General features: G+C 43.6%; 1 protein-coding gene across 1 annotated transcript in view; it reads right to left on the minus strand.

Annotated features, from left to right (window-relative positions):
- Positions 1 to 13,966, minus strand: part of PHAF1 (phagophore assembly factor 1) — a 28,924-nt gene extending 14,958 nt beyond the window's left edge. Inside the window, exons 1-3 of the mRNA XM_007457301.1 lie at positions 13,753 to 13,966; positions 5,854 to 5,936; positions 1,800 to 1,883 (exon numbers count right to left, since the gene is read on the minus strand). Coding sequence (XP_007457363.1) covers positions 1,800 to 1,883; positions 5,854 to 5,936; positions 13,753 to 13,816 — 231 coding nt within the window. The 5' untranslated portion in view covers positions 13,817 to 13,966. The remainder of the gene's footprint in view (positions 1 to 1,799; positions 1,884 to 5,853; positions 5,937 to 13,752) is intronic.
- Between the last annotated feature and the right edge of the window lie 201 nt (positions 13,967 to 14,167).

Below are 14,167 nucleotides of genomic sequence, written 5' to 3' on the forward strand. Positions count from 1 at the left end.
TCTTTCCCTCTGTTATTTCATTGGTAAGAAGTACCACTTACGGGCTTGTTAAGATTAAATTAGGAAATGCATGGGAAACACTCAGCCATGTGCCTAACATGTACTAAGTGCTCACTAAATATATAATATTGTCCTCACCATGCTGTAACTCTATGGTAGGTTGCCTATCTATCCCCCACTGTTGTCTATTTAGGTTGCTTCTGGCTTTTCATTACTATGAAAAGCCCCGCTGTAAATATCTGGCATTACCACCCTCCCCATAATCTTTTTGGGTTATGTTTCCTAAAGTGGATTTACCAAGTTAAAAGCAAATGACTCTTTGTAAAGGTGTTTCCAGATTAATTTCCCCTAATTTGTGATGAAGCCACACTGAAGACCACCTTCTACCCTTTGCCAGTGTGGAGCTTCTGGTCAGTAAAGACAGGATGACTAAGCCTACAAGAGGAGGCAAGGGTGTTGTGGGGATAAGAATGTTCACATCAAACTTTCCTTTTGGAAAACCATCATAAATGAGGAATTCTTATTCCATGTACAGATCATTTTTCCATGTTCTGTCTTCCAAGCCTTTTGGAAAGGCAACTCTATATATAACCTAACCAGGACAATGGCTCTGGCATGCCACTGCCCTGAGCCACATTCAACCTTATGACTCTGAGGCATGAGTCTGATGTCACATGAGTAACCTTTCATGTCCAGGCATTTGTAAATAGTGTATTAAAAACGTCCTGGACTGAAACAGGTGTTAGTAAACTGCACTTGACTGCCAATTAAGACAACCCTACATACCAGCAAGTTGTTTATTTATATTTCCTTTTTTTTTTTTTTTTGTGGTATGCGGGCCTCTCACTGCTGCGGAGCACAGGCTCCAGACTCACAGGCCCAGCGGCCATGGCTCATGGGCCCAGCTGCTCCGCGGCACGTGGGATCCTCCCGGACCGGGGCACGAACCCGCGCCCCCTGCATTGGCAGGTGGACCCCCAACCACCGCGCCACGAGGGAAGCCCTACATTTCCTTTTAAAGGGGCTCAAGAATCAACTCAGTGCTGGTGGTGTTAAGGTGCAAGCTTCAGCATTTTAGGAAGAACAGTTTCCATTTTTCATATTCCCAGTCTTATTGTTTGACCCAAGAATGAAGCAAAACAACAAGATATAAAAACCTTACCAGGGCTTCCCTGGTGGCGCAGTGGTTGAGAGTCTGCCTGCCGATGCAGGAGACACGGGTTCGTGCCCCAGTCTGGGAAGATCCCACATGCCGTGGAGCAACTAAGCCCGTGCGCCACAACTACTGAGCCTGCGCTCTAGAGCCCACAAGCCACAACTACTGAGCCCATGTGCCTAGAGCCTGTGCTCTGCAACAAGAGAAGCCACCGCAATGAGAAGCCTACGCACGGCAAGGAAGAAGAGCCCCCACTCACCGCAACTAGAGAAAGCCCGCGCGCAGCAATGAAGACCCAACGCAGCCAAAAATAAACAAATAAAATAAATGCCAGATACTTACCTCCTCTCATTTTCCTATTCAACATAAAAGCCCCCTCCCCACAGCATGTTCCCAAATCTTCAACACTCTTTCCGCTTCACCTCTGGAGCCTGGAGCTGGAGTACTTCCCAGCCTCTTTCCAACCATCCCAATCCACCCCCAGCTTCTCTCTTTTTAGGGGAACAAGCACAGCTTCAGTCCCCTATATTGTGGTTGTCTCTAAAACACAAAAGTCTACTCCCACTTATGAGTTTCAGAAACATCCCACAACGTCACACGTTAATCAGCCTGACGTGAAACTTTACTCGTCATTTATAGTTACCTTAAGTCTCTGATTGAAAGCATCAAACAGTAGTTTGATCCCGTCCTGAGTCAGGTTAAGGATGAGGTCATGGCTTAGAGGAGACTACAAAAAAACAAAATAATAAATAAATACACACTCGAACACGTAGTATTCTCACCAGCACCCACTGAAACCTTACAACATAAATGCAATGTACAGGGAATATCTAAGTGTAGACAGCTGACAGGTTTGGAAGCCAGAAACTGGTTTGTGAACACAGGGTCCTCTACTTCCAGCCTTTGAGTTATTAGCTGGGGGGAAAGGCCAAAATTATGTGAGTATACAGGCCATTTTCTTTCAAGGGTCCCGGGTCCACATTTGTAGCATGGGTTTACTGCTGTCAAACCTACAGAGTAGTTGATGAGGAATAAAAGCCTTGTAAAAGGCCTCGCCAGGATCCAAACTCAGCAAGTAATGGTCAATGCATGTCAGCTGAACCTATGTCCGTTCACTCCCAGGCTGTCTGAACCACCCACAGGAAAACACATTTTATTCTTTGACTGTTTTATGCCAGATTCCAGGACAAAGAAGTACCTTGTGATCTGATTATGTATGAGATGACACTCTTACTCCTCCCTCCCTCCCCCCACCATTCCGTATCAGAAAGTGAAAAGCTCAAGCCTAATACCTAAGGAGTCATATTTCTACATTTGCCCCTTCTGAGTCCTGGGGGGAGGGGAGCAGCAGCAAAGCAGTGGACAGAGCTGGCCTTGAGTCTTGGTGAGCTGGTGACCTTAAGTGACTCTCTAAACTTCTCTGAGCTCTAGTTTCTTCATGGGAATACCATCATCCCTTCCTCTCCAGGGTTGTTATGAGGACAAAGATAGTAGATCAGAAAGCACCAAGCTCAGCACTCAGCATACAGTACTCTTTCCTAGAGTCTGCCCCACCTGCCTGCTTCTGTGCCAATGCAATCAATTCAAAGTCTGAAGACTCTCCATATGCCTGAATCAGGCTGCCCAGAAGTAGAAGAAAAACACCACCATCCAAACGTCTGCCCCTTCTTGAAACTGGCACACAGCTGTCAAAAGGGTTCAGACAAGTTTCTTTATAGAGCTTCTCAAGGTAGGCCCAGTAAATGAAAGTATGCCTGTGAGAGACAGAGATATGGGCTGGAAGGCCAGGTGCCACTGCTGGTGTGGGCCTTACTGGAAAAATTCTCTAGAAGGAGCTTTCTGAGATTAGCTCAGATTGTCTACTCCCCTCCACCCCACTGAGCTTCACAAGACAGCAGGCCCAGGTGGCACCATTATGCCTGGCAAACACTAGAAGAAAGAATGTTGTAATTTTCCAGTAGGTCTGTATGAATGTCTAAAACCATTAAGTCTCAAGCAAGATAATGGAATAATGAACCCTGACCTTAGGTCACTTATTCTCAACCCAGAATACACAGTTTTGTTTCTGAGAGGGCTAGTCCATGGTGGTAAGCAGGATGAAGCAAGATTTTAGCATCTTTCCAGATCCTTGCTTGGAGTATCTGAATTTTCTTACACACTCCCAACATCTGATCATTTTTTCCCTGCCATTGTTACAATTCAGGACATAACTAAGCAATTTTCAAAAGCAAGCAAATCATCCTCACAATTAATGTTTTATTAGTACTTTATATCTACAGAACCAAAATACATATGTACTATGTGGTGTTTAAGCAGGTACTTTCCAGTTCAGTAAAGCTGTCTCTGCTAGTTGTTAACATCTCTTCCCTGTAAGAAAGATGGGACCTACCTGACATGCACATTTAATTTCCAAGGTGTGATTTGCTAGGGACAAGATATTTCTGAAATGTTTAATGGGCCAAATGATTTTCTGCACATGATGGGAAGCAAAGAGACAAATGGGAAAGGAAGGGAAGGAGGGCAGAAGAGGACAGGACCCACATTTAAGAAGCACCATATGAGAGCTCTGAGAGACTATTTCCTCTTGATCCTCATCAAAAGATTATTCTATTATAAGGAAACCATATCCACCTTACAGAAGGAGAACCAGTCGGGTTATTAACTTGCTACAGTCGGACAACCAAGAAATGGGGAAAACCATAGATCTGAACCAAGGTTTGGATTTAAAAACCTATGATTCCGGGGGCTTCCCTGGTGGTGCAGTGGTTGGGAATCCACCTGCCAATACAGGAGATACAGTTTTGAGCCCTGGCCCGGGAAGATCCCACATGCCGCAGAACAATTAAGCCCGTGAGCCACAACTAGTGAGCCTGTGTGCCACAACTACTGAAGCCCGTGCACCTAGAGCCTGTGCTCCGCAACAAGAGAAGCCACTGCAATGAAGAGTAGTCCCTGCTTGCTGCAACTAGAGAAAAGCCCCGCAAGCAGCAACAAAGACCCAATGCAGCCAAAAGTAAATAAATAAATAGAACAAACAAAAAACCCCCCAAAACCCTATGATTCCAGCTGCTTAGAAGACACTGGGGGAAATTAGCTTAATTAATGTTAAAACTACTATTTGTACCCAAAGACTGGAATGACAGACAACAAGGTAGTGATATATGAAATATACTTCATTTTAAATAATTGGTTAAGAAAGTTTAAAGCCTACTTTCAAATGCATCTAATCTTGGGTGCTTAAATCTGATTTAACTAAATGTACAGGTGGCTATAAGCTCAAGAAGTAAGCCCATTATCCCTGTTTTGATGGCTGCTACCTGTCCTGAGTAAGTCCCTCATGGTCTAACACTGAAAGTCAAATAAGGTTAGGGATGATCTGAGTGCAAAAAAGAGGAAGTCACCATCCTTCACTTAATAAATGAGAAACCATTTTGGCATTGTGGCTCCACGAACCTCTGCCCAAGTCCTGTGTTTTGTGGTAGGCACAAGAATATCCAAGCACTTGCTTGGAGATTAAGCATTCCCTGTCTCAGAAGGACCCCTCACATGGACCTCACTAGGCTGGCAGAGGGGTACAGTACCATGAAATATAATGTTTGGGTATAGGTAACAGGCTCAACTCTGACACTAAGCCAAACTGGGAAGTCTCACAGAAATCTCACCCACCTCTACTCCACAACATTCTTCATGTCAAAAATAAGCTGTCGATTGCTTTAGGATCAGAAACTAATTGAAACAAATGGAAATAAAATCATCATTTTGGTACTTAAAGGGTCTCAGAAAAGGCACTGAGAACATCTTATAGCCTGTGTAGGATCAAAACTATTCCCTGAGGTTTATGACACATAGGGCACCACAAAGGTTGCTCCGTAGTGTCTGTGTCCAGAAGAACTACGGATTCCAGTGAGTTCAACAGAAGGGAGACTGCATTTTTAGAGATAAGAAGAATCTTATTTCTAAAGGTCTATAAAAATGTTTCTAACTTTACTTATAAAACCTAATAAAAGAAATCCTGATGTTCAAAAAGTTCTGCTCCAGTGCCAACCTAAAATATAGTATACTCTTTCTGGGAACTGAAAAGGTCCTTGTAGGTACATATAACATTATACTATAGGGGTTAATTCTGGGCACAACATTAATAGAGACTACCATAAATCAGACCAAAAAAAAAAAAAGTAAAACATGTCCATTAACTTGGAGCCAATGTTTTGTAATTTCCATATATCAGATCATTCTCAGTAAAGGGGTGAGCTATACCTGCTTTTTTTCAAGTCTGGGATGCTGTGCTAGCTAGAAATCTGTACTGCAACAATCCTGAACACAAACCAAAGCAATCAACAAAGCAGAAAAGACTAAACATGAAAGTGGAAGGCAAGCACCCTAGAAGACCAGACAATCCCTGAGGTGACCTCCCACTGAAAAAGCACCTTTTAAGAGCCAGTAGGTAAGTCAAACATAATAAAAAACCAAGTTTGGTTATTACGGCTCGTCTAAGCTTGGCAGCACTAGATTATCAAAACCACAAGTTTCAGAATCAAAGAAAATGTACCTGGTAACTGACTAGTGTTGAAGACTCTCCCATTCAAATGCATTGACCTAGGAATTCCTGCCAGTCAGTATCTCCCAGAGCATCAGCCTCCAGACATGATTCACTGAGTAGGGATGCTATTACAGTAAACAAATCAGCCACCACTCACCTGTTCACTGTAGAGAACCTGGACATTTTTTATGATGCGACAGTGCTTCTGAAGAATGGCTACTGCCTGAGCCAGAGGGATTCCTGAAATAAAGCAAGGACACCTGTGTGGTTACTTGGGCTATCCATTTACTGGCATCTATCACTGTACTAGGCATTAGTCCCTGTAGTAAAGCCTGGGGTGGGAGCAGAGGCCACTAAAGTCTATGGACATATTGAGTAAATAAATGTTCAATAAGCAGTAAGAGCTAGAGAATAAAGTTAACGGCAAGCACTAAGGGAATAACTGGATTGTATTAAGGGGAGGGAGTAAATATAAAAGACTTCCTGGAGATGGGGACTTCCATGTTGATCCCAAGCAGGCAAAGGGCTTAGAGAAAGCAAGTTAGCAGGAACCAAATAGAGTAAGAAATGCACTGACTGCATGACTCTGGAGGCCAAGGTTCTGATTCTCACTCTGCCATGATTACATATAACCTAGGGAGGTCCTTCCTCTCTTCCTTTCTGATATCTGTCTCCTCTTTTAGTCTGCAGGAGCACATGATTTGTAAGGGCTCATTTAAAAAGTGAAAAAATCACACATTTACCAGAATCAACTTATTTTATGAAGGATTTCAATGGATTCTCACTTATCAACCCACAAACATCCTCTAAATCTTAACACTTGATTTTTTAACTTGTGGGCCATTTTAAACAAATTTACATATGCCCCCAGTTTAAGAAATCCAGATCCCAATGACATCTCAAAGATTCCAGGGACTCATGGGGAACAGCAAAAAGTATGTTCTCACAGAGTGCATTATATTTCAAACAAGAAGAAACTCACAGAGACAATCCAAAAACAAAGCTTCATGAGTGCAAGGACAGTGTCTGTGTTATTCACCACTCTCTGGATCCCCAGCACTGGGGACCCGTACAGTGGCTGTTGAATAAACATTTATTTAGTGGGACTGAAGGATTATGGGCTAGGTAATAAGAGAAAGGAAGAAGGACCACCATATGACCTTGGGGCAGCACAGTGGCTCACATTCAAGATCAGTTTACCTCTGATTCCAGGAGAGATGTGCAGAAAAGAGCTCACACACAAAGAATTAGAAAGTTAAAAAATGTGTGACCCACCTACATTTAAACAATGATCTAATCCTGCCTTCATTCAATGGTCCATTCTACAGTTTGAAGAAAGTTGGAGGGAACCACACCTTAAGGTACTTCCCAGCCTTCTATAGCATACAGCCTGGCACACAGTAGAGACTTAAATGTTTGTTGAGAATATGAACAAGTTGATGCACCATTCAGCTTTGCCATTCCTGAAATGGCGGAGCATCTATGCTGTCTCTCCCATAGGGAATGGGCAAACATCCATGTAGGCAAAACAGATAACCTCAGGTGTTGAGAAAGAGAAGGCCACATGGCACAAACCAGTTTCTTGAGGGACAGTTCTTTTGCACCTAACCACATCAAATTCCTGGCCTTGGAATCTTTGGGTCCTGAGGCTTCCAGGGAGTAACCCACCTGGAGGAGACAAAGCAGCCACCAATGACCAGTTGTCACACAGCTGCTGGTAAAGGAAGGCTACAAAAAGTTTCTAAAGGGAACCAACCATGTATATGGCAAAGAAACCCGAGCACCATTCTAGCTCTAAGAGTTACCTAACCCCCCAAAGGGTGTGGAGTATATGGTCAGTCTACACATCCCACACCTTACTCATTATCTGCCTGCTTATAACCCTCCAGTGGTTTCGCATTACAGGGGGATAAAACCTAAACAACATGCCATCACCTAACAGCCCTGAATATTCTGGACCTTGGCCACCTCCTCTACTCTTTCTACTGCTCACCAAACCTCCCTCTGTTCCTAGCACACATCAAGCTCTTGGCCACCTTAGGCTTTTGCACTAACTCAACTCTGCTGAAATGTTCTTCCCATAGCTGGTTCTTCTCACTCTTCAGGTCTTGGCTCACACTTCACTTCCCTGACTGCCTTATCTAATGAAGCCTCCCATTCCACTTATTTATCTGTAAGAGTCTTCCCTACATGCCTCCTTGAGGACAGAGACAATGTCTGTCTTACGGCTGTATCCTCAGCACTCAATCACCATGCCCACCACACAACAGTAAGTGGTTCTATGTACCTGTTGAGCTCTGAATGAGTGAAATAAAGCAATTAGGTACAATACATAGATCCTGTAGGCCCTTAGGACCACCCTCTCCCTCTGAGAATTCTCATCCTGTCTCCACCAATACCACTCTTTCCTGCTGTTCCTCCAACTTTCCTAAGTCTCTATGATGGGCAGTATTTCCTTCTGCCCATCCCTCATTCACCCAACCAACTAGTTTCTGACTTACATCTCAATCTGTTTTCTGTATATATCAAAAGGCAAATAGGGACTTCCCTGGTGGTCCAGTGGTTAAGATTCCACACTCCCAATGCAGGGGGCTCAGGTTTGATCCCTGGCCAGGGAACTAGATCCCGCATGCTGCAACTAAAGATCCCACGTGGCACAACTAAGACCTGGTGCAGCCAAATAAATAAATAAATATTTTAAATAAATAAATAAACCTTAGAAAAAAAGGCAAATAAAGAGTTGACATAGTGATGAAAAATCTGAAAGTGAAATCAAGAAAACATTCCCATTTACCACTGCAACAAAAAGAATAAAATATCTAGGAATAAACCTACCTAAGGAGACAAAAGACCTGTATGCAGAAAATTATAAGATACTGATGAAAGAAATTAAAGATGATACAAATAGATGGAGAGATATACCATGTTCTTGGATTGGAAGAATCAACATTGTGAAAATGACTCTACTACCCAAAGCAATTTATAGATTTAATGCAATCCCTATCAAACTACCACTGGCATTTTTCACAGAACTAGAACAAAAAATTTCACAATTTGTATGGAAACACAGAAGACCCCGAACAGCCAAAGCAATCTTGAGAATGAAAAACGGAGCTGGAGGAATCAGGCTCCCTAACTTCAGACTATATTACAAAGCTACAGTAATCAAGACAGTATGGTACTGGCACAAAAACAGAAAGATAGATCAATGGAACAGGATAGAAAGCCCAGAGATAAATCCACGCACATATGGACACTTTATCTTTGATAAAGGTGGCAGGAATATACAGTGGAGAAAGGACAGCCTCTTCAATAAGTGGTGCTGGGAAAATTGGACAGGTACATGTAAAAGTATGAGATTAGATCACTCCCTAACACCATACACAAAAATAAGCTCAAAATGGATTAAAGACCTAAATGTAAGGCCAGAAACTATCAAACTCTTAGAGGAAAACATAGGCAGAACACTCTATGACATAAATCACAGCAAGATCCTTCTTGACCCATCTCCTAGAGTAATGGAGATAAAAACAAAAATAAACAAATGGGACCTAATGAAACTTCAAAGCTTTTGCACAGCAAAGGAAACCATAAACAAGACCAAAAGACAGCCCTCAGAATGGGAGAAAATATTTGCAAATGAATCAACTGACAAAGGATTAATCTCTAAAATTTACAGGCAGCTCATGCAGCTCAATAACAAAAAAATAAACAACCCAATCCAAAAATGGGCAGAAGACCTAAATAGACATTTCTCCAAAGAAGATATACAGACTGCCAACAAACACATGAAAGAATGCTCAACATCATTAATCATTAGAGAAATGCAAATCAAAACTACAATGAGATATCATCTCACACCAGTCAGAATGGCCATCATCAAAAAATCTAGAAACAATAAATGCTGGAGAGGGTGTGGAGAAAAGGGAACACTCTTGCACTGCTGGTGGGAATGTGAATTGGTTCAGCCACTATGGAGAACAGTATGGAGGTTCCTTAAAAAACTACAAATAGAACTACCATATGACCCAGCAATCCCACTACTAGGTATATACCCTGAGGAAACCAGAATTCAAAAAGAGTCATGTACCAAAATGTTCATTGCAGCTCTATTTACAATAGCCCGGAGATGGAAACAACCTAAGTGCCCATCGTCGGATGAATGGATAAAGAAGATATGTGGCACATATACAATGGAATATTACTCAGCCATAAAAAGAAACGAAATTGAGCTATTTGTAATGAGGTGGATAGATCTAGAGTCTGTCATACAGAGTGAAGTAAGTCAGAAAGAGAAGGACAAATACCGTATGCTAACACATATATATGGAATTTAAGAAAAAAAAATGTTATGAAGAGCCTAGGGGTAAGACAGGAATAAAGACACAGACCTACTGGAGAACGGACTTGAGGATATGGGGAGGGGGAAGGGTGAGCTGTGATAGGGCGAGAGAGAGACATGGACATATATATACTAATAAATGTAAGGTAGATAGCTAGTGGGAAGCTCGGTGCTTTGTGACCGCCTGGAGGGGTGGGATAGGGAGGGTGGGAGGGAGGGAGACGCAAGAGGGAAGAGATATGGGAACATATGTATATGTATAACTGATTTACTTTGTTATAAAGCAGAAACTAACACACCATTGTAAAGCAATTATACCCCAATAAAGATGTTAAAAAAAAAAAAAGAGTTGACAGATTAAAATTGACTTTTTAATATTCTCTTCTATCTGGCCTCTCCTCTGTATTCTGGATCTCATCTCTAACACAGTCACTCAAGCCAGAAACCTCTAGATTCCTCTTCCTTACCCATCTCTCCAAATCTAGTCTCCAAACTTTCTTCCTAAACCCATGCCCACAACACTTTACTAATAGACATCCTTTTTTCCACTGAACAGAGACTCTTTGATAGTGTCCCAGGCAGCTAACTACAAATAGGGAATCTGGGGATCTGATCTTCTTCCACTAGTACATCATGCTCTAATTAAAATACCAAGTTGCTTGCAGCTCCCCACACCATCTATCTTTCCCACTTTTTTTTTTTTTTTTTTAAAACCTGACTGGAAGATTTATGTCTATGGAAGTGTAGTTGAAAAATCTGGCAGTAGACTTCTGATGGGGCCTTCCTGGTGCTCACTGACTCCAGGAATGGTATTGGTTCCTACAGATTAATAGGAAGCCTTCTCTGAACTCCCAGGTCAGGTCAAGTCTCTTCTCCCCTTCCACAGCACCCTATACAACCTCTACCTCATTATAATAAAATGAACTATTTCTGTACTCCTTCCCTCTCACTAGACTAAGCTCTTCAGGGCTTATGACCACTTCTTACTCAATTTTCAATGATTATAAGCAGAGTCCACAGAATGACCCTTCAATAGAGTAAGCCCCCAGTCTCTCTGGAACAAGGTAATCTCAGAGAAGACCATTCTCCAGTTGACCCTTTAAATCTACCCTGCTTGGGCATTTTCAAGATTAATTAAAAAAATTTTTTTTATTGGAGTATGGTTGATATAAAATGTTGTGTTAGTTTCTGCTGTACAGCAAAGTGAATCAGTTATACATATACATATGTCCACTCTTTTTTAGATTCTTTTCCCATATAGGTCATTACAGAGTAATGAGAAGAGTTCCCTGTGCTATACAGTAGGTCCTTGTTAGTTATCAATTTTTTTCAAGATTAATTTAAAAACAAATTTAGAGATATGTCTCCATACCAGTACATCCTGCAAGTCTCATTGAAAACATTTCAAGTTTGCACTGCCTTTACTCCACCATTGGTCAACCCATGGGTGGCACTCTCAGAGATTCCTCTCTGCCTAGGCTTTCCTGTCTCTGTGTTGTTGGCGTTTCCCTAATCTCCCAAGAGTACACAAAGGCCAGGAAGGCAGCCAAAAAGCTGGATGCAGCTCCTCACTGTGCCAGGCGGATGATGGCAAGGGCTAGATATATCTGCATTTGCACAGATTCCGAAAAGAAACCTGGAGACAAAGCTGAGCCCATACTCAGAAGGACAGAGCAGTGAGAAGCAGAAAATCCCTGTTAGGCTTCTTTTTCTCCTCTCTGCCTTTCCGAGCCTGTTCTTCATCTGGCAAATGGAGGTTACCTTACAGGGTTGTGGTAATTTTAGTCTAGCCTAAGAATGTAATTCTAAAGCACAGATCCACTTACTAGACCTATCCCTACCTATCAGCCTCAATTGCAGTTTAAATGTGTTGAGGGCTGGGAAGAAGATTGAGAAAGAGGGAAAAATTACTTTTTTATAAAAAGCTTGGGGAAGTTAAATGACCACCATCTCTCAGGCAGACACTATTCAAAAATATGAATTTTTTTTTTTTGGTCATGCTGCGCGGCTTGTGGGATCTTAGTTCCCAGACCAGGGATTGAACCTGGGCCCCTGGCAGGGAAGGAGCAAGTCCTAAGCACTGGACCACCAGGGAATTCCCCAAAATGTGGATTTTTAGGACCCACAAAGTAATCATCAAGGCTGATGATCATCAAGGCTCATTCCCTGCATAAGCTTTCACTCAAAGTTCAATTCTGGGCCCAAGGTACAAAAATGCTCTTTTCACTGTTTGTGGTTGCTACTTAGACAGCCTAAAAGAACTACCCAAATCCTTAATTCCTAGAAACTGGCAAAGTTAGGAGTAGGGGTTAAGGTACCAAAGCAACAGTTGACAGAAGAAGCCTTACTCTCCCACCCAATTTTTTGGAAATCTCAAATAATATCTTAATCACTACTTTTGACCCAGAGACTGCACTACAGAGATCCACAACCTGGTCACACCATCAAGCACAGTTTGAAGCTATAGTTACAGTTTTCACTCCGCCCTGTGAAGACTTGGTATGAGCATAAGCTGTGGTTGGGGGAGGTTCTTTCCTAACTAGAAGCCAAAGAGCATCAGCATGACAAATGGGCCTGGCGGCAAAGATATTATTATTAGCCTCTCAATCAAGTTCTTGGTGCTTCACAAGAAGCTGCAGTGTTACGAGAGAAGGTGACTGAAAATTCTCAATAAAACTGGCTCCTACAACCCAGAGGAGGATTGTTGTTCAGTTCACGGAGACAATGAGTACCAGCAGAGTCCTACCAGCAAATCTGTTCTGCAGTTTCTCAACTACCCTATCTCCATAGACATGAGTCTTCCAGATTCAAGGATAAGCTATAGCCCAATGGGGCAGCTGACTCAGTCCAGTAGCCCAAATTAGTGTGACAAAAGTTCAGCCCTGCACAAACAAACAGCACAGACACCCACTCCCCACCCCCTCTTCCTAGTGCTGGAACATAAAAGTAAACACCCTCTGGGGTTACCGAATGCAAATGATTGTACACATAAAGGTAGTGACGTTGAGGAAAAGGAAAAAATGGGCCAAAACTCACAAAATGGCCAACCTGCATTTTCTACAAGCTAAATGTTACTTTCCCCGAACTCCTATTTCATTCAACCTTTAACTCTCCCGGCTAAGGTCTGGGTTTAGATTACACCACACATCAACCACATTAAAAACGAGAAGGAAGCTAGTCAGAAGTTCCTTTAACACACACAAACTCTCCTTAACTCCCTTGACCAGATCCCCGACATCTGACGATGAGAACAGTGCCTGGGTTTCTCCTAGAGGCTACCCACAGCCCAGAAAAGCAAAGGGAGACAGACCACTGTGGCGGTGTTTAAGGGTGTCAGTCACTTCTTAGTTATTTAGTCTGTAAAATGGGGACAGAAATAACAAGAGTAGCGACCCCGGCGGCATACTTGAGGAGAATGGGGCCTGGCCCCGAGTCAATGTTTGGGGCGTGTCAGCCATTGTTATTGTTATTATTACTGAAGCACTGCCCCAGGAAGGGCCCCGCCGAGGCCTGATGCAAGGGCGTCAGGGCCTGGCAGAGCGGCACGCTGCCGGGTCGGGGCGGTCGGAGCGGGCATCTAGTGGCTGGAGCTCCAAAGAGCCGAGGAGCCGCGGGCGCAGGGGAGTAAGGAGCAGAGCCCAGAGGTGGGAAGGGCCATAAAGGAAGGAAGGAAGGATCAGCGAGTAGGGTCGTGAGAGAGGACCCCATACTCACCCAGCGCGAATTCCCATTGCTCATTTCCCAGAGAGCGCTCAGGCACTACCTCCAGATCCAGCATTGGTTCGGCTCGCCGGGGCGGCCTCCCTGCGGCAGTGCGGACGGGACCGGAGCTGAAGAAACAAAGCAGCAGGTGACCCACCGCCCCCGCCGACCCGCGGCAGCCCTGTTCACCTCTACCCGGTCGCCAGCGCTACCGGCCCAACACCACACCTCACCTGACCTCACCTCACCTCACCGGCAGCAGCCTTCAGCAGCGGCGGCAGCAGGCGCGTCTGCGGCAAAAGTGGCGTGCGGGGCCGTAAAGTGTGGCAGAGGCGGGGCGAAGGCGGGATTTCAGTCGCGGGGTGGAGCTAAGGCGGAGTCACTCAGGCGCAAACTCCGGATAGGCTGCTGCGACAGTCCGGGCGAA

This window comes from Lipotes vexillifer, unplaced genomic scaffold (genome assembly GCF_000442215.2).
Source record: "Lipotes vexillifer unplaced genomic scaffold, Lipotes_vexillifer_v1.1 scaffold504, whole genome shotgun sequence".
Classification (NCBI taxonomy): Eukaryota; Metazoa; Chordata; class Mammalia; order Artiodactyla; family Lipotidae; genus Lipotes; species Lipotes vexillifer.